At 31.7% G+C, this 21,808-nt stretch overlaps 1 protein-coding gene across 1 annotated transcript in view; it reads left to right on the top strand.

Annotated features, from left to right (window-relative positions):
* LOC142324803 (uncharacterized) overlaps positions 1-19,247 on the top strand; it is a 44,411-nt gene extending 25,164 nt beyond the window's left edge. The window contains exons 6-9 of the mRNA XM_075365809.1: positions 5,498-5,573; positions 10,462-10,620; positions 16,211-16,248; positions 19,108-19,247. Coding sequence (XP_075221924.1) covers positions 5,498-5,573; positions 10,462-10,620; positions 16,211-16,248; positions 19,108-19,247 — 413 coding nt within the window. The remainder of the gene's footprint in view (positions 1-5,497; positions 5,574-10,461; positions 10,621-16,210; positions 16,249-19,107) is intronic.
* Positions 19,248-21,808: the final 2,561 nt, after the last annotated feature.

The following is a 21,808-nucleotide window of genomic DNA, read 5'->3' as shown; positions in this document are numbered from 1 at the left end:
TTGTTGTTTTGTTATGATACAAGTGTTTTTTTGACCATTATTTATGTTTGCTACTTTCCTTTTTAAATTTTATTCGTGCTGGTGTTGTGTGTTGAATTCAACCTTTTCCCATTAGGGTGTAGTTCGTTTTAGCTCAGTTGGTTCAGTCTTGTTTAAGACTTTTTGATAGGTTTCTTTCTGTACAGGTAACATCTTGACGGAGGCAAGAACAAGGCCGAGAGATGTCTTGTGCCTGAAGTTTTAAAGATAACCTCTGATAAAGCCCAACAGAGCTATGTTCAGAGGAGGTGGCATGGCGACCGGAATAGTTACATGGTAGGTGTCTTCCCCTATGGGGTCATGTTGTGCTAAGCGGAAATTATGGTTAAACTATGTCGAAACCATTTCTTGGACAACTCCATCATCGGTTATTTTGTACGGGTCATGTGTGGATCAGGACAATCTCCACCGCTGATTGAACTAGTAACCAACGGTGTCCTCGTTACAGCACAAATTGATGTGACAAACACGTTTCTTTTCTTGTTTAGATCAATTTCATTAACATCATCCTACTGTTCTGAGTTTATGAGGTATAAGTTGCAGATAGAAAGTGTGCCTTTTATTATCGGAGATTCACAAAATGAGTTAAATATTCCCTTTTCTCTTGATGATCTAAGGTATGTGTTAAAATATTCCTGTGACACTAACCCTGAAAATGATAATATCAGGTTCAATATGTTATCTCGCTTTTGTAGAATAGTCCATTACAACATCTTTTGTCTATTTACAACAGAATATTCTCTTAAATATTTTCTCTTACCAGGTGTTTCTAGATTTCTGGTCAGAAGCACTGGTCATCCCCGTACTGAAACCTAGTAAAGATAAATCATGTCCTTCCAATTATCATCCTTTCTTCTTAACCAGTACCCTATGCAAGTTGATGGAACATATGGTAAACTGTTGCCTAGTGTGGTACCTTGAGAGAAATGCCCTAAATGCAGTCAGTCCTTTTGAGATCAAGTTGGAACGACAATATCCTAAGGATTCACACTTGAAAACGGAATACCACAGGGAAGAGTCCTAAGCATTACCTTATTTGCAGTAGCCATGCATGTTATATGTTCTTTATTTGTTGAGGATTTCTCAGTATACATAACAACTATAGCTTTTAGCTACCAGCAAGAGGCTGCTCCAGAATACAATCACCTGTTTAGAATCGTGATGTATGACGACTGGATTCACATTTTCTCTGGAGAAAACAAAATGCATCTGCTTTTCATGCTTGAGGGATGATACTGACCCTCAAATGTTTTTTACATGGGAAACCAGTTAAAGTATGCACACAGATTAAATTTTTAGGAATGTGGTTTGACCAAAGACTAACATGGGTAATACATTTAAAGAAGCTGAAGTTAAAATGTTTAAAAATATTGGACATTCTCAGAGTTTTATCTAATACACAACAGGGAGCTGATCGAGTATTCATCTTGCGTGTTGCAGTTAATTCATTCATCCATCTTTCTACAGGTGCTTTTCACTCAAGCCCAGTGGTAAGTATGGAGGTGAAAAGTGGTGAGCAATTCCTTTCTAATAGATAGAATCAAATGATTTGCACTTACATAGCTCATATTAAAGTGCAAATAAATCATGTAATGTTTGATGCAATGTTCTCTAACCAACACCTGATTCAATACCAAGAACAGCCAAGATCTACTGCTCCACTAAGTATTAGAGTTCACTGCTTTTTCTCAGCTTTAAATATACAGTTACCTCCAGTCCTTAATGTTGGTCCATGTTATTCACCCCCTTGGCAGCCTTCTCTCATTAATTACTGCTTTGATCTTTGTCAATATAATATAAAAAACACATATCCGGTTATTGTACAAAACAAATTTTATAATATTAGAAATATCATAAATCTTGATGTTACAGTTTATACAGATGGCTCTAGAAACGTTAATTTGGTTGGTTATAGTTTTGTGGTTGGCAACAGAACATGTATGATTGGCCTACCCAGCAGTATTTTCATCACAGAACTATTTGTCACTAATAAGGCCTTGCATATGATTAGCCAAGATTTCTGACATGTTCTTGTTTGCTCAGTTTCCATGAGTGCCTTATAGGCAATTAGTGACATATACTTCAGACATCCTGTTGTTTGTGAGATTCAGTGTGTTATTTTGCAAATGACTAGTCGTAATACAACATCCCAACCCTGTAGGGGAAGACACCTAGTGACGTTCTGGTTGCCACTCCCCATTCCTAGACCTGATGGGCTTTAAGGGGAGTCTTCTATCACCCTCTGACTTTTTACATCTCATAGTAATAAGCCTGGCCTCATTGGGATGCCACCGATGTAAATGCCTCTGTAGACATTTACATCGGTGTTTATTAATTAATTAAGCTTTTGCCTTCGCTGTAGGCCTCGTCCGGACATCTTGAATGTCCTACATTGTTTCCCTCTGAACTAACTAACCGAGTTCACAGAAGCATGAACCCCGCGCCTAGTTCTACTTTATTGAGCCAATTTCTGTGAATGTCTCAAAATTCAAGGCAAATTTAAACACATCATACAACCTAAAAATGTTGCTTGCAACAACAAAATTTAGTCTTAATTCCTTTACTGAACTCAACTTTGGTTCATACCCCAGACTTAAGTCATAATACAACAGTGAGCTTCTGCTGAATCCCCAGCCATATAGAAATTTCTAGCAATGAGCGCACAGACAGTGTGCCAAAAGAAACTTGTCTTCAGCCTCCTTTTACCAGGTGCGTTTTTTCTAACGATCTTGTCTGTTTCTTGAATCAATCAGGTTGAGGGTTTTTACTAATCTTTTGTGAAACCGATTTGTCAAATCCAGTAGAATAAACTTATATAAAACACTATTACAGGTGAAATTTGTTTAACAGAGTCATCAACAATTTAAGAAAAAATGTGATTAGTGAGGTTGCTGCTATAGCTTACAGAACGGACTTTTTATGTCAAAAAAAAGACAAATTTTGTAAAGTAACTCTCTTCTTTTCAACAAAGTAACTTAATTTCTAGAGTGTCTTTGTGTCATGTATAGCAACTTTGTCTTAAAATCAGGGCAATTTCTTGATCTTGCTTCATTTTTATCACTATAATTTGTGCTTACAGGGTTATTTATGCATTAGCTCACTGGGCTGGTCTAGTGGTGGACTTGTCGTCGCACATCAGAGGTTTAACAGTTGATTTTCAAAGTCGAAGGTTGTGAGGTTCAAATCCTAGTAAAAGTTAGTTACTTTTATAAGGATCTGAATACTAGACAGTGGCTGCCAGTGTACTTTGCTGGTAGGGGTTCAATTACCACATGTCTCAGGAATAGTCAGCAAGGCTACATCTCATTTATATGTCATACATATCACTCTTATCTCATTGGGCCGTTGGAAGGGGGATTGCTTATAGTTTGCTAAGTTGAACAGATTGCAATGTACACATAGGAAAATATAAAAAGATCATTGCCTGGCTCTCCTTAATGAATCTTCCCTCTACATTAGTTCAGAATCTTTTGTTAATTTGTAATGAATACATTACACATAAAGATTAACAATCTTTGTGTAATCTTTAATCTTGTATGTTTAATCAAATGATTAATATACTGAAATTTAAAGCAGTCCGTGGTGAAGGTACATAAGGATGTGTATCCAACTGATGTTTACCAGCATGAATCTTTTCTGGTAGTGAATATTAAAGGCTTGTTTAATGTCAAAACATGAGAGCTCTCCATTTCTTCTTGTATTTAAACTTTGGCATTCCTTGGCTAGAAAGTTCTTTGATGGTCTTTTACCCTAATTTGTAAACACAAATTTACAATAAGAAGTGCTGTTACCTAAAATAGTGTAAGATATAGGAAAAATTTCATCCTGAGTATTTTCTTTAATATTTTATGATTCAATTTGTAAAAATTTTATGGTTACATTCTTATTAGACTCTGTTATAATTTGTAATACTATATTGAGCTGTTGATGTCCTAGTATGACCATCAACAACTAGTGGGCATCCTTGAATCCCACTAGTTAGTTTAAAACCCAGTCTTTGATGGGTTTTATTATTTCTGATGTACAGGTTAATTTCCTAAACACAGCCACAATAACATTAAAGTATTTTTAATATTTTAATATACTTTTCATCTTGTTATGCAGGGGCTATGTGCAAATTCTATGCATGCTTTCTCCAATTCTAGAGAAGTAATGTTAAAATTTTGTTAATTCTTTTCTGATCTTTGTTGATTCTGGTCAGTGGTCATTGTAGTAAAACCATTGAACTCAGCTGCATCCATAATACAATTTAATTCTCCGCAATAAGCCCCCAGATCAAGCAAACCTGGTTTGTTCTATAAACCGTTATATTTAAAAGCTATCATTTTGGATGAAAAAAAATCATTGATAACATACATATACATATCAGCAAGTTCATTTTTGTAGGTATGTATGTATACCTATAATTATTATCACTCTTATCAAATGGAATTTTATTATACTTATAAGTTAATTTTAAATTCAATAATGGAAACATCTGGTTATATTCAATTTCCAAAATAAACTTAATGTTTTTGTTGGTTTCATTTAAATTTTCAATACCATGAGAAGTATCAAAGACAGTAAAAATATTGAACTACTTCTTAACCAACTCATTTTCATTTGAAAATGAAAAACTAAGTTTAAATTTAAGACAAATCTAAGTGAAAATAAGATTTAGTTGCATTTCTTCTTGAGTTAAAATTAAAATTAATACCTTTAGTGTCAGCATTCCAACATCCAAGCCTAGTTTTTTGCAGTCAGTGGATTACAAAATCTTTGAATACCTTTTATATTTAGCGTTAATATATATATATGTGTCTGTTACCATTTATATTGTTTCTGTTTAGAAGTCTAAATGGTACTTTGGGTATTGATAAGGCACTCAGTTTTTTCTTAAACTAAATTGTATGATTGCTTCCATAAATTTGATCGATAATTAAATTCTTTTCTGTTATTTACTTTACCCTCTGTTGATATTATGTTGGTTGAAGTGGCCAAATATCTGTAATGCCATAGAGAATTTGTATGATGTAGTTATTTTGTAACATGCTGCTTTTAGTGGAACTCCACAATATACCAGTCCAATTGAAATAAATTTTCAGAAAGATCCCTTTTCTCTCTCAGAACTTCTATGGAAAATCCACTTTTGAGAAAAACATTCAACATAGAAACTTGTCAGTGATGCAGTTTCCTTTGCACAAAGTAAACCACACTCGTTCAGTAATTTGGCCTCTTGAACCAGAATAGATTTTCTTATATTAGGCAATACATTGTTAAGATTAAGTAAAATTGTTAAAACCGTGAAGGTAAGGTAAGCCCCTATCAATTTAAGAGTTTATCATTAATCAACTTACAATTTTCAGATGTACTGATTAACAAATTTTATTATTTCTATTACCTAGAACGTGATTCAAATTTAAGTATTTTTTCTGTGTTTAAACACTCATACTAGTTATTGGGTGAATTTTTTTTTCAGAAAAAACAACAAATAGTTTATCATATGCTTGGCCAGATTACTATGAACCCGCTAATTCTTTCAAGCCTGAAAAGAGGTATATGTATGCTTTGTTTTACGTAGCTTTTAAGTTATAATAATGACAGTTCTAATTTTTTTCTTCACCTTTTCCTTTTTAAAGTGATTCCTTACCACTTATGATAAGGTTAGGTATCATCTTACCTTACCTTTCAGCACCTTCTGTCAGAAGAACAGAAAGAGCCAGACAAGAAGACCATTTGAGGAGATAATAAACATCAGAATAACTTAAAAGCTGTTGAATTATGCACTATTTGTTCAAAATTAAAATTTATGTAGACTTTAAAAACAGTTGGTTTTAGAGACAATTCAGAAAATGACTGCAATTAGAATTTTAAGTTGTACACTTAAATCTGTCACCTTTTGTTATGATTGAGTGCTTGTACGGTGAGGTTGTGCCTGGACAGTTGTGGCTTATCTTTAGTGATCGTGTTTAAATTGTGTTCAATACCACCTGTATATGTTTATCATTTAAATAATATAACTGTAATAAGATATTTTATTGATTTATATTCTATTGATTATTTTTTACTTCAATTTGTTTTTCATGTCAACTTTAATATGTCGTGTTCTACTTGTCTAAAAACAGTGTGAGGTTGAAAAGTATTATGTGCAGCAACTGTAGCAGTAATTTTCACTCATTGTGTTAATCTTACTCGAGAAGAGGTTAATTTCATTGAGCAAGAAATAAAATTTGGAGATGTACAATCTGTGAAAATGAAAAAAGAAAGAGTGTTGCGTTGCAATCAGCAGTTGAAGACGATTTGATTACGATGAAAAATATTGTAGTTACTGAATGAAATCCACAGAAAAAACCAGGAAATGGAGAGAAGTTTAAGGTATTCAATCAAAGCATGTCACAGGGAAATTGGGGTGCTATCAAAAAAACTGGAAGCTCTAGAAGAAAAAATACAACACATCCTTATTAAGGTTGAAAATCTGTCAGGTGAGCAAAAAATGGAAAAGAATAATCATTTAATTTTGCTAAATAGAATTAGTCAACTTGAACAGCATTCTCGTGCGAATAATTTAGAAATACATGGTATACTTGAACAGATAAATGAAAATTTAGATTTAGTAATTCAAAATGTTGCCAAAGCTCTTGACTACCCGATATCTGAAAGCGACAGAGATGTGTGCTATAGGCTGACTAACAGAACCTAATAAAGACCAGCTATGATTATAGTTCACTTTACCAGAAGATCTGTAAATAATGGCCTCTTAAATAGGAGGCGTGTCAAGAGGGACTCTCAACTGAGGGAGTTGCCAAACGATAATCCAATGTATATAAATGAAAATTTTTCAGCTGATCATATTTCTATGATCAATGTTTTCAATTGCAAGAGAATTGAAATAGGGAAAGGGTTTCAAGTATTTGTGGGTACATAGCGGAACATTTTTTTACACAGAAGTGATGGTGCTCCTGTAGTTGTGCTTACTTTGGTTGATGATGTCAATAAACTTAAATAGTGCTTTGTTAAGTTTTTTATTATTTACTTTTTTCTTTAAATAATGTGTAATAGTGTATAGTGTTTGCTCTTAAATAGTGTTTTGTTAAGTTTTTTGTTTTCTTCTCTTTTTTCCTTTGTGGAAGATAAATCTTTATTTCTAATTCATTAAAATATAAGGGTAAAAAATGCGTAAAAATTTTGGTTTATTCTTAAATGAAATTATTGTTTTAAAATTATTTCCTAAAATAATAGTATTAATTAAGATATGGATTTATGATGAAAAACCATATAATTATAAAATTGGTGGATGTAATCTTTATGTCAAGTGTAACGAAACTTATAGAGCTGAAGGTATAATACATGCAAAACACCATTCCAGTTCAGGTCGATGAGGCCAGTTTCTTGTCAGCTGACAGTATTTTTTTATCTTTGTCTGTTGATAATTATGTTTGCAATATTTTTGCTATTTATAAATATCATTGGCCGATAGTGGAGGTATTTATTAATGAGTTACATAATTTCTTAGATATCCATAATAGTAAGCCTATAATGATGCTTATAGGAGATATAAATTTGAATCTTTCAGAGGACAAAATATTGTTAATAAATATAAATTTTTGCTTTATTCAAATGATTTGGAGTCTCTGGTCATCACCCCTATGAGTTTAGATACAAACACTTGTATAGATCATATTTTCATTAAATGTAAACAAAGAAATTTCTTTAGATTTTTTTGCTAATGTTGCATATGCTTGCATCACAAACCATTCTTTTCCTTATACTTTTCTGGAGTGATATTAAAAAGCTTATATATATAAAGTAAACTCAGAATGTAACACTGTTTTATTAATTTAGTTAAGTTTAAACATGAGATTTTAAATGCTGATTGGAATAAAGTATTTAATGAAAAAGACAAAGACAGAGCTTTTAAGCTTTTAAAAGTATGCTTTGAAAAAAGCAGACTTTAAAACACAAACTAAAAATATCATCAAAAGTAAACCTTGGATATCATGTAGTTTATGAAATAGAATTAAAAGAAAAAAAATTGTTGCTTTTTCACTGATGTAGTGTATTCTTTACTGTGTCTATATGAGTTTATTATATTAGTTTTGTGAAAACATCATGTTGTGTTTTGTTTATGAAAATTATCAGTGTTGTTTTAATTTTTTAATTATTACATTTTCGTTGTTAACAAGTTAAACATAGAATAGTATTATAATTCCACTTTATTATCATGGAACGTGAAAGTAGTAGGGTACATAAGAAAAAAAATTTTGGCATAAGCTTAAACATAGCTAGATGAGAGAAATCTGTTTAATGTTTGTAACTTTGTAGCAAAGTAGGCACAAGGTGGACCAATTCATCTTAAAAAATTTCAGAAACATGTCACCCAAGCTACAGGAATTTCACTCTGTAGTGTTCAAAAAATTTTAAACAAAGCAAAAACTAATGCATATGAAGGCTTTAACATTATTAACAAATTGTAACACTAAAAAAACTAAAACATTTGCAGATAACTTTGATAAAAATATCATTTGTGAAACAATTTATAATTTTCAGATTATAAAGGTGAACTGTGTTACTCTTCGATCGCTACTACTGGATATAAAAGAAAAAATCAGTTTTCAAGGAAGCCTTTGGTTCTTATGGCATATCATCAAAGACATGGGATTCAAATGGAAAAAGTATAGATAATAGAAAAATTAGAAAATCATTAAATGAAGCTATGTTAGTTAAGAGATATTAAAGACCATAACCAAAACACACCTATAATTTACACTGACGTATCGTATGTATATGCCAGTCATACCAAACCTATATTGAGGGGTGAAGCTTATGACTGCAGCCTTGCTGTCCCGATTTCTAAAGGCAAGCTTGCTTGTAGTGTTCATGCTGTTTCCAAAAATGATTTTTGTCAAGAATGCGCTTCTTATATTTAAATCAGGTACCAAACAGGAGATTACCATGACTACATGAATTCTGTTAATTATGAATGGTGAGTAAAACAAAAACTAATTCCTAATCTTTCTAACTCAGTCATCATCACAGATGACCTTCATACCATAAGGTGCATCTCAACTGCACTCTGAATTTGAACACATGAAAAGCAGACTTGATCGATTGGCTTATATAAAATAACATATCATTTACAGCTACAATGTTGAAACCAGAATTGTTCAGTTTAATAAAACTACATAAGCTGCATGTTACATTATCACAATCAATTCAGTTTTAGCCAAGAAAGGTCACAGTGTTTTGAGATTGCCTCCTTATTCTCCGGAATTAAATCTGATTGAAACAATTTGGACATTTTTAAAAGAATATGTTGCGAAAAAATGTTAATTTTAAATTAGATGATGCCATTGCATTAATTTAAGATCGAGCAAATTGAGTTACAAATGCCAAATGAAAATCAAGATGCGACCATGTCAAGAAAGTAGAAATATCTTATTGGTCTTGTGTACCTTTAATTCATAATGGCATTGAAAATGTTGTTATTATCTAACATAAATGGTGATATCGATGACAGTGATTAAGTAATGATTATGATTTAAAGATTCACAGTAATGATATAAGCAAAGATGAGTTATCAGGAAGTGAAATATGATTTGATTTGGTAAGTAAGTAGCAGTTCAGATCACTGTTCATACGTAGTTAAGTTCTTACCATGCCATTTCTCTTCTGTTCTTTTTCCTTCTCCTATGTAAATCATTTCCCCTTCTAAGCTTATTGTGGTTTCCAACAAGCTCTATTATTGTTGAAAGGAAGAAAAGGAGAGGGTCTAATTTTTAACTGGGACTCCAGATAAACCATGACGAAACAACTTCAGAATGGACTGAGAATCTACTAACACTGAGATAATGCTGAGACTTGGTTAGACAATGTTAAAATTAGAATTTCTGCCATCAGTGTAATAAGAGCAAAGGCACAGTAGCCGAAACCATTTTGACCATTGTGTTACATTGGACTGACAAATTTAAAACTACTTAAACCCATTATAATAAAGTTGTGATGTGATGACTTGTGAGACATATTATATTTGTTCTAAAAATTTTTATGTATCATGTATTTTAATATGTAAATGTAAAAAAGAAAAAATTCAAAAAATTACTCAAGATGGGCTTAAGCCCGAAAGCGCTTTGAAAATGAAAAAAAAGGTAAGGTAAGAGTGTTCTTTAATTTTGTACTTTGTGGAGTGGCTGAATAAGTTTATATTATATAATTAGCTAGAATTTATGTACAGAGGAAATATGGACTACAAAAAATTTAATTAAAATAAATAAATATAAATATATAAATTAGTTACTAGGATGTTTAAAATTGTTTATTGTTTGAAGAAAGAGATCAGTTCATCTTGAAATTTATTCTAGATATATAGATGAAAATGTTTTTTCTTTGTTTAACCCAGCCAAAATCTTTATTACTATGTTATTATTTTTTTTATTTTCAATTTAGGTATGTTCCACCAAAGGGTAAAATGGAAAATGAAACAGTACAGAAACTTAGTTATCAGGCATGGGATAATATGAAGAAACCAAAATATCCTTGGATGGAGAAACCTAAATATGTAACTCCATCAGTACCTATGCAAGGTGAAACGATATATAATAACAGGTGCGCTTAAAATCATTATTAATGATAATTATATATAATAATATTGGTTAAATTTATTTACTATGAAAAATAACATAAAAATTATGAACTGATCAAAAGTATATCAAGTGGTCTCTATTGTGCTATGTTAATCCCTTAGCCTACAGACTTGAGTAAAAACAAATAAGTAAGATAGTGTCAGCTTTTGGAGAGACAATATTTGTAACTGTTTAGGAACCAGCATCTTCTTGCAGTTAAGGGTAGAACTGCATTTCTTACAACTTCATGGTTCCACAACACCTGGAACATCCCAGGGAGTAGCATCCTAGAAATTAAAGGATATGAAGAAAGTTAATGAACATTCAACACCAAATTTTTTTTGTTATTTTGTCACATAAGCTTAAAGCTTGTCTGAGGGATGTGGAAATGAAATTCTCTAGAAAAGTAAACAGAAAAATATCACAAAAAAAATATACTTAAACAAATTCAATTAATTTTTTTAATTAGTGGGATGGGTGAGCTTGTTGATTGTCGCATATTTTCTCAAACTGTAAAATTAAACTGGACAAAGCCACCTTCATTTCCTTCTGCACACTAATTTTTGTGTGATACTTAGATTTTATCATAGGAACTGCTGAAAATCCATCTTCACACTAAACAGAAGTCACAGATTCAGGGTGGAGCAGAAGAAACACATGTAGGTTAAACATCTAGTATGCAGCAGTGAGTGGGGTATTTGTCAAACATCAAGGTGCAGTTCCAGATTGAAACACTATACTCCGATGGGCTGAGGCGTTTAGAAGTACTGGATCTGTGATGGAGAAAAAACCACCTGTCCTTCCCTGTTCAGTTCAAATTCTGGAAAACGTAGGCAGAGTGAGAAAGGCAGTTCTTGCTAGTCTGAAACGATTCACTAGGCGATAGGCTGTAGCACTGGATATGTCATGTCATCATATCTTACACAGTGATCTCAGATTTCACCCATACAAAATAATGATTGTCCAGTAGCTAACTGAAAGGGATTTTGTGCAACGCAAAGAAGTTTGTGGCATAATGAATGCCATTCTTTAAGAAGATGCAAACACCCTAATAATGATGAGTGACAAAGTCCATTTCCACCTGGATGGCTAAGTTAATGTACAGAACTGTTGGTTCTGCACATCAGAGAATTCACATGAATTATACCAAAAACCTCTCCACTGCTCAAAAATAGGTGTCTCCAAGATAGAGATTATTGGTCTTTACTTTTTTTAAAAGGGGGAATTGTAGTTAGTGACATTAGCACGCTACATTGACATGTTTAACAACTTCCTGTAAACAGAACTGGAAGGGCATTGGGTGAACATGAGAGAAATGTGGTTCCAACAGGATGGTGCCACAGCTCACATGGCGAGAGCTATCTGGTATCGATAGAAGTGGTTTGACAAATGTTTCCTGGACATGTCATTTCATGATTCGGCGATGTTTCTCATCTCCCCTTGCTCTTCCAATTATCAAACTTGTGACTTCTTTTTGTGGCGCTACTTGAAATTGACTTTTATTTATATATGGACACAAATCACCAGAGAATTCTAGAAACTACTAAATAATCGAGAGACTAGGGTTGCGTCATCTAGTAACCATTTACAGATGTGTCTGCAATTAGTAACAAAATGGTTTGCATCAGTTCCACTAGATGTCATGTCCTATGATATTGAATTGAAAATGGAAATAAAATTATAAAAATTGTGTAATATTTTTCAGCTCTCCTGTGAGGAAGTCATTATTGCTCCCCAGAGGGCTGATTTGAGAACCAGTTTTCTAGAGTGGTTTTTTATTGTACCAATTCCTTCTCAGCTACATTTAATATTTCCAAACACAAACCAACTCATTTTCCTTACAGGAGAGCTTGATAAAGTGGAGAGTGTTTGCAAAAAAAAGAGTACTGAATTGCAGTTGGCCAATGCAAATAAGTTATGTGCTCTATCCAAATGATCTATCCAAAAATTAAGTTATTTCTTCTCTTCAGGGTTGAAAATTAAATGCTTCAAAGCATTTATTATTAAATATCATGTATTTAACATATTCTATATATAAATGATGATTCATGCTCCATCATGCACGCATAGATACATATCAGTGAATTATTAAATCTTCTAATATTATAAATAAACATATTATATTTTGACTATGATAGTAAGAATAATTTTTCATTAGTAAATAAAATGATAAAATCGTTTATATAATGGCAGTCATAATCAGACATTTGTAGACTTGCAGTCTACAAATACCAGTAGTGAACATGAAGTTATAATTCTCAATTCATAAAAGATTCTTCCATAAGTACTGCACTGCCTCCTTGCCTTTGCATCCTTTACTTTTAATTATTGTCATCTTAGTTAATGTGCAAAGTATAAATGCAGTTACTAGTACATTCAGTATTTCCAACCCTTATTTTTCCAATAATATTCCTTCAAAGTGTTATTTTAGAATTCATTTGTTTACCTTTGCTCCTTTTAAATATATTTGAACTTTATTTTCAACTTCTTTTTGTGATTTTTTATTAATTAAAATTAGTATGTAATAGAGCTTATGTAATTACACCTTTCTTTTGTTCGTGACATTAAGCTCACCAGTAGCCATTAAATAGAACAAATTCAGTCTTTCCAAAAAAAATAATACCCGTTTTGTCCATAAAAAAAATTTTTGAAAGTGTTATCAAACAAAAATCTTAAGATTGAATTTTGAAGCATACTTAATTAAGACAGCTGTTGTGATTATTTTATGATGAATTTTCCCAACCTTACCATAAATCACAATTTTTTTGTATGACTGTATGTTATTAACTAATAAATAGTTGCCTGAATTCTTACTATTGATAATGTTAACAAGTAGCTGAAAGCCAAATATAATAATGAAAGTAATAACACATGTAGCAAATGCCAGTAGTAAACTGGCATTTGACTGATTCCAGATGATGGGGTAGCATACCTCCAAGCTAATAAATGAGAAATGGTAAATTGTATTTGTAAATTTGATAAATATTCTACAATAAATTAAAATTTTTGTTTTATGCTTAAATTTTAACTATCTTTTAGTACTTATGTAATTTTTTATTTAAAATACCAGCTTCATTTTTAAAATCATTTTCAGGCAATATTTACACTTTCTTTTCAAATCTTATATCCCATAATATATTTAGACATATATTATATATATGAATTGGTGATTAATTAAAAATATTACATCCTAGCTGTAAAGTATTATCAAAATAACAATTTTAATATCAATTTATTATTGGTTAATGAGGGCAAGCACTTCTATAACAATTATACTTCATTAGTTTTTTAAAATCAAATTGATGTTTTTTTAAATTTGTTACAAAAGAAATATTTCTCTTCTTTCAGTTATTTAATTATAAGAGATTATATGGGTAGTTTATCTTACTTTAACGTTTTTTTTCCTTTGACCTTTTTTGTTTTTAAATAATTGATTAAAAAAAAAAAGGTAATATTACAAACTGCTTGTAGAATTTAGAAATACCTTTTGAAGGTTTATTTGATTTAATTTAAAGTTAAAGCTAATGATCCAGTTATCTTTGCCTGATTTCAGTAGTTAATTTATAAAAATTTGATTAATTTTTTCGCAATTTTCACTTCTTTGAGGGTTTGACAATCAAATTTGTTATTAATGTGTAATATTAATATGACTTCCATTTTTATTAAAAGTGTACTTGTGTTTTCTAATATGATCTGCATAGTTGGATTATTATTTTCCATTTATATATTATTAAACGTTCTTGATATGTTTAAAACCTGTAGTGGTTATATGTGGTGCTACCCAAAAGTTCGGGGAATTTTACCATAAAAATAAAATAGCTTACCATAACTTATAATTTCCACTGTCTCCTTCAAAGTAATCCCCTTAGGCATTGATACAGTGATCCCAGCGTTTTTCCCATGATTCCATGCATCACTGGAAGTCTGCAGGTGTAAGTGTTCGAAGCACGTTCTGCGTTTCTTACTGAATCTCCCCAATTGTGTTAAAACGACGTCCTTTCAATTGAAATTTTATTTTCGGAAAGAGAAAAAAGTCGCACGGGGCAAGGTCAGGCGAATAGGATGGGTGGGGAATCACTACCGTCTTTTTTGAAGCCAAGAAATTTCGAACAGCCAGCGATGTGTGCGCGGGCGCGTTGTCATGGTGAAGAACCCAGCTGTTGTTACCCCACAAATCTGAACGTTTGCGCCTAATGCTTTCACGTAACCGCTTCAAAATTTCACAATAGAACATCCCATTGACAGTTTGACCAAGAGGAACAAATTCCTTATGGATAATGCTTTTGATGTCGAAAAAACAATCATCATGGACTTCACGTTGCTGCGAACTTGGCGTGATTTTTTTGGCCGCGGTGAACTTGGCGATTTCACTGCTTAGTTTCAGTCATACCCGTACACCCGTGTCTCATCACCGGTTATGATGGAGATGAAGTTAGGGTCAACTCTTGTTGAATTTTTCAATTCACTACAGATAGCTACGCGATTTTGTTTCTGATCGCTGTTCAACAGTCTCGGTACGAATTTTGCAGCAATGCGTCTCATGTTCAAATTGTCCCACAAGATGCTTTGCACCGATCTATATGACATTTGTACGATTGCACAAACATCATGGATTGTTTGTCTACGATCTGCAACAATAGCCTCTCGCACTTTCGCGATGTTTTCCGGTGTTGCGCTTGTTGATGGTCTTCCTGAACGCTCATCGTCATCGACTGTCGTTCCTCCATCTTTGAATCGTTTGTACCACAAAAAAGTTTTACTCATAGCATTGTCACCAAATGCTTCCACAAGCATGCGATGGGTTTCTGCACCAATTTTTTTAAGCATGAAGCAAAATTTGATGTAGGTTCTTTGCTCTTTAAAATCTGCCATTGAACTTCGTCGAAGCAGTAAAACAACGTTACACAACCGCACGAAAGTCAACAATACAGCCTCACACTGTCACAGCTGTTGGAACACGCATTCACAAAGAGTACTGTTAGTCACATCTAGCGGCAGCAGGTCGTACCAGCAATTGTTCGCGTGCGAAACTCAAATTCCCCGAACTTTTGGGTAGCACCTCGTATTTATACAAAATGTTTACATTTTCTTCTAACAATAGAAAATTTGTCCTATTTTATGAAAAATCATACAACATATATATATTAATTATCATGAAGTAAAATATATGTATATTTATTTTTTTAACAAAAATATTTAATGCAAAAGTAAGATACCAATTAGTAAAAAAAAGGTTTAGCACTCAGCTTCTTAGATAACAAAAAATAATAATTTTTTACGTGAAGGAATATGAATTAGAATGGAGTAGCATTGAATCATTGGCAAGTTGTATAAAATGATTTTTCTAGAATGATTACATACATCATGTCTATGAACATCTGATATTGATAGTGAAAATATATAATACCAGTTCAAAAAAAAACCTGACCCACTTTTTACTGTCAGATTGGAGGTAAGCAGAACAAAAAGTTTTAAAACCTATAGATTTTCACAGTTTAAGGTGTGCACAGTAAAATTGTAAAATTTATGAAGTAATGTTGCTTTACTTAAACTTTATTTTTCATTTTTTTAAGTTACTTTCCACCTGGCCAGTATGCTGAAGGAGTTGAAGGTAAATACTTTTATTTATTTTCATAACCATAATATAAATATGTACCTTTAGCCATTAATCATGATAAATAATGTTAGTTATTAATCATTTTACGCATTTTGCAGTTCATATTTTTTCTGAATAGTACAATTTTAAAAAAATTATCTCTTGATATCCATAATTTTGATTATATGATAGGCTCTTCCTTCATGAACAACTTTTATTCTCGTCAGTATGTAATAATAAATTATAAAGAACATGTCAGGTATGGATAGTGTGCTATTTTTTAATAAAAAATAATTACCCTAGTATTTGACAGGCTTGATAAAGGGAAGCCACATTAAAGTTTTGATAAGATAACCATCACAAAATATACCACTTTTTACTTCCTTGTACAAAGTATAAGGAAGTATTGTTAATTGCGAAAAATTTCAATAGAAATATCCATTTTGACCATCCCTGAATCCATTTTGACTAGTTTCAGCGTGATGTTTGTATTTATGTGTAGCTCAAAATCCAAAAAAATTGGATTTTTACTTTTTCTTAACTGCAGTAATAAGCCCTCATTGAGAGCTTTTCAATGATATATCTTAAGTGGTACTTATTTTCATTAGTTCCAGAGTTATAGCCCAATAAAATTTTAATTAATGAAAAATTTGGATCTTTTAAGGGGAAGGCACATCAGTTCAAATCCATCTTCATTTCCTTTTTTTAATTCCTTTTTTTTTAATTTAAATGTATTGATTATTTATAAATCAATATATTTAAATTGGTGTTTTGAAATGATGAATAGCCAAAAGAGTGGGGTGCAAATACGTATAAGAAAAAATTGGTAAAAACATCAAATTTTTAATCTGAAGCTATGACTTTCACATAATCTTACATATCACCATCAAAACTAGTTGACAAATCCATTCTGAGATACCATCCTAAAATTATTTTTTTACCTTTTAGTGCGTTTAATTTTTTTTTTACATATTTCTTATTTATTTATGTGATATAAATAACCAAAAAGTAGACACCAGAATCTACCAATCACTAGCGGAAAATCCCGATTTGTTAGTATCAATTTCTAATTTAACTTCCGTTATATCAATTTTCATCATTCAAAAAACTAAAATAGCAAGGAATTGAATGAAGAATTATGATGTTATGTAAGAAATATTAGGTAGGGAAAGAAATAATGAAGTTTAGAAGTATTAAAAACAACAAAAGATGGGTTTAAGAAGTGTGTTATTTGACCAAGATGTATAGCTGAAGTTTGGGCATTAACAAAGGCAAATATTAAAAGCAGTTGAAAGAAGGGATAAATTTCAAAGTGAGGATGTTAGGAAAATGACACCAGTATAACAGCTATTTTAAAAAAGTCAATTTAAGAAATTGACTTTGAGTAGGATTCATAGGATGTATTACAGATGAAAGGTGAAATAAATGTATTATGGATTACTGTATAACTTATTGGAGGAGAAATAGGATATTAGATAGGATGAGAATTTGATTGAATAGCAGGGGTGAGTTGGAAAAATGGTTTATTTTTACTGAAGAAAGGAATTATTTATAATTTTATTCTGAAGCATAATAAAAAATTTTGTATTAAGTTGGAAAATGAATTTGTAATTTAAATAATTAAGGAGTTATAAACCAACTAAGGCTTTATTTATTTATAATTCAAAACTGTATATAAATAGCTATTTTTACTCAGATTGGTAAATAAAACAATTTACTTCCATTTCCAAGCAAGGACAAAACTTTTTACAGTATGATTTAACCTCCATTTTTACATTTTAAGTCACATTAAAGCTGTAAAACTTATATTTTTTTTAATCTCTATCAATGTGTTGTATAATTAAACACCTTAGTTCTTTTAAGTAAATGAATAAAAATTCCCATGTTAATGATTTTAATTTTAAACTAGAAACATCAGTCTAAATTTAATAAATACCAAGTTTTCTAAACATATATAAAATTTTCATTTGCTTTTTCTGGCCATCATCAATGACTGGTGACTTTCTTTTTTGAGTAGCCAGACATTTAGAATATGGTTAAAGCATTGCTGTGTTTTTTCATTTAGTATACTACTGCTGCAAGTTTTATGTGTTTATAAATTTTTTGATTGTGTTATGACAAGATCTGCCAACATTGAAAACAAGTTTGATAATCTCCCCACACAAAAAAGGATATCTTAACATACTTAAAAATTAAATAAATAAATAAATTGTACTTGAAATCACAGAACAACAACATTAAATAAATACACATAACTGAAAATAACTCCACTTTTTGACCACCTAACTGAAAAAAAAAACAAACTGCCAGCAATAAAATACGAGAATAACAGTATCAGTTAGTGAAGATATAAGAATAATGGAAAAAACATTATGGCATGAGTTTAAATACCTTATTCAATTCAGTTTTGTTTTTCATTTAAGAACATTATACTTTTAAATAATTTTTATCACCTACCATCATGGAAAAAGTATAGAAAAACTTATTCAAACTGGTTATGAATTTTAATATTATACAAAATATTCTGAGTTATTTTTTTTTAAACTAGTTCTTCATTGTTTATAAAAACATTTTTAAATAGTAAAATTACAAACCAACTCAAAGTTAGTGGTTTTACTGATGAATAAATGCCTGGAAGTATGCTTCCAAAAGATTTCATATTTATTGATCACAATACATTGAAAAAGAAGATGCACAATTACTGTGAAAAGCTACATGTAGAAATAAACTATCATGTTTTCAGAATAATTTTTTTACATTTACTATTTAAAAAAAATTTAAATAAATATTTTTTAATGTTAATTAACAAATAATATTGTTAAAGAATTGTTATTTTATTACATTGTTACTTATATCTCTGTTTAATTTTTCCAGGCTGCTATTGTAATTACATTGGTGAATGTTTTGATGCAGAAGGCAACCCACCAAGAGCACATGAATTTACTGTTTGTCCTCCAGGATATGATCCAATTAGAGATGGACCACGCGATAGACTACCTGAAGTATCGAGTTGACATACTGTTTTATAATTATAATAAAATTATTCTATATGGTACTGATATGTTATTTATTTCTTGTCAAAATTAAGTATTTAATTAAGGAAGTAATTTCAGCTTTTTGTTCAGTTAGATTGTTTTAGATTTCAGATTATTGTTAACTGATCCCATTTTTGATGAATGTAAATTTCGTAGATGTAAGCTACCACTTAAGCAATTAAATTAATAATAGCTTTCATATTTGGTTTGATAAAGACTGAAACATTTAAAACACTGCATGCAACTAGCTTATATACCCAGCATTGCACAGAGTCATAATTTTTTGATAGACCCATTCATTTATTTTTACAAAAATTGTTACTAACAAACATAAATCTCCTTTGCATTTCATCTTGTTGAATTTAATCTTTCAAATCTAGTCTGTTTATTGCCCCACAGTAGTATGATTTGAATGAAATCACGAGTTAAGGACATGTATTTTTAATTTTCAAACAATATACAGAACAATAACTAAAACTACAAAAATATATCATATACAAATAACTTTTGCAACTATATAAATATTTACAAATTAATTTCATTTTAATTTATTTAATTAATTAATCCTACCATCAGCATAAAAAAAGATGCTGTAGACAGTCTTGAGTTGTATAGTAAGACATAAACAAACACTTACAAATGTGCAATATACAAGTAAGTAGTAACTAATGCAACTATATTGTACAAATGTACAATATACTTTGAAATAAGCACTGCTTTCAAACTACAACACAACAGAGTTCAAGGCTACGACTTAGACTAACCCACTGTTTGCTTGTAAACTTAATGTTTTGTCTTTCCATCTTGTTTCAAAATGCAATAATGTTCAAAAATATATGAGGATGATCTCTAGACTGTTTTGATGATTGGAGACTTACAAAATGAATTAAAACTTTCCATTGTCTTACAATGAGCTAAGATATGCCTTGAATAATTCTCATGACACTTCCCCAAGAAATGATCATTTCAGGCTCAGTAGGTTATCCCAATTCCCAGATAGTGCACTGCAGCATCTTTTGTGTATCTATAACATGATATTCTCTGACCAGGTATTTCAGATTCTTGGTCAGAGGCACTGGTAACCCCAGTACTGAAACCTAGTAAGGATAAATCATGCCCGACAAATTATCATCTTATCTCCTTGACCAGTACCCTGTGCAAGGTGATTGAACAAATGGTAAATTGCTGTCTAGTGTGGCACCTTGAGAGAAACTACCTGATTGCCCCAGAACAATACAGTTTTCGCCCAGGCAGATCATCTATTTGCCCTGGAAGCTACTATTCAAAACACCTTTTTACTTCACCGACACCTGGTTGCTGTATTTTTTTGATTTTCAAAAGGCATATGACATGGCATGGGGGAGAGGAATCCTAAATATACTTCATGAATGGGGTATACAAGGTAATCTCCTAGCATTTGTCAGAGGTTTTCTCAGTAGTTGGTCCTTCCGAGTTAGAGTTGGAATGACAGTATCTGAAAGTTTCATACTTGAAGGAGCCGAAGGTAAAATGTTTAAAAATGTTAGACATGCTGAGTTTTTTCTCTAATATCTTGGGGAGCCAATCGTGCATGCATGTTCCACTTCTACCAAGCACTGGTTCATTCTTGCTTGGATTATGGTTGTGTTGCTTATTTGTTGATGTGGGTCACCACTCTAAAGGTGTTCAATGCAGTCCATTATTCATCCATCTTGCAATGAGTGCGTTTCGGTCAAGCCCTGTAGTAAGTTTGCTGGTGGACAGTGGTGAGCCGTTTCCTTGTAATAGATGGAAGCAAATGATATGCTCTTATGTGGCTCACATTAAAGCACAACCAAATCATTAAACCTTTGATGCAGTATTCCCCAATTAGCATATTAATCGATACCAGCAGTAGCCGAGATCTACTGTTCTGCTAGGTATCAGAGCTCAGGACTTCTTCTCAGTAGGTATTCAAACCTTTGATGCAGTATTCCCCAACTAGCATATTAATCGATAGCAGCAGTAGCCGAGATCTACTGTTCTGCTAGGTTTCAGAGCTCAGGACTTCTTCTCAGTAGGTTTCAGTCCTACTGAATTGCCTTCAGTCCTTACTGTTGCTCCATGTTATTGTTCACCTTCGCGGCCTTCTCTCATTAATTACAGCTATGATCTATGTCAGTATAATAAAAAGAACACAAATCCAATTTTTTTGCTGAATAAATTTTATTATATAAATAGCTTAATTCTGGATGCTACGGTTTATACGGATGTCTCTAAAAACAATGATTCTGTTGGGTGTGCTTTTGTAGTTGACAATAGACAATACATGTTTGGCCTCCTCAACTTCACCAGCATTATTGTTGCGGAGCTGTGTGCAATTAATAAAGTCTTAAGAATAATTAGCCCAACATTTTGACAAGTACTTGTTTGCTCGGATTCCATGAGTTTCTTACAGGCAATTAGTGACGTATACACCAAACATCTTGTATGTGAGATTCAGTCTACTATTTCACAAATGAACAGTTGTAATACAAGAATCAGCTTTTGCTGGATCCCCAGCCATATAGGAATTTCAGGCA

This window comes from Lycorma delicatula, chromosome 5 (genome assembly GCF_047948215.1).
Source record: "Lycorma delicatula isolate Av1 chromosome 5, ASM4794821v1, whole genome shotgun sequence".
Taxonomy (NCBI): Eukaryota; Metazoa; Arthropoda; class Insecta; order Hemiptera; family Fulgoridae; genus Lycorma; species Lycorma delicatula.
The sequence above is the reverse complement of the archived record's forward strand: the minus strand, read 5'-3'. Positions and strand labels throughout refer to the sequence as shown.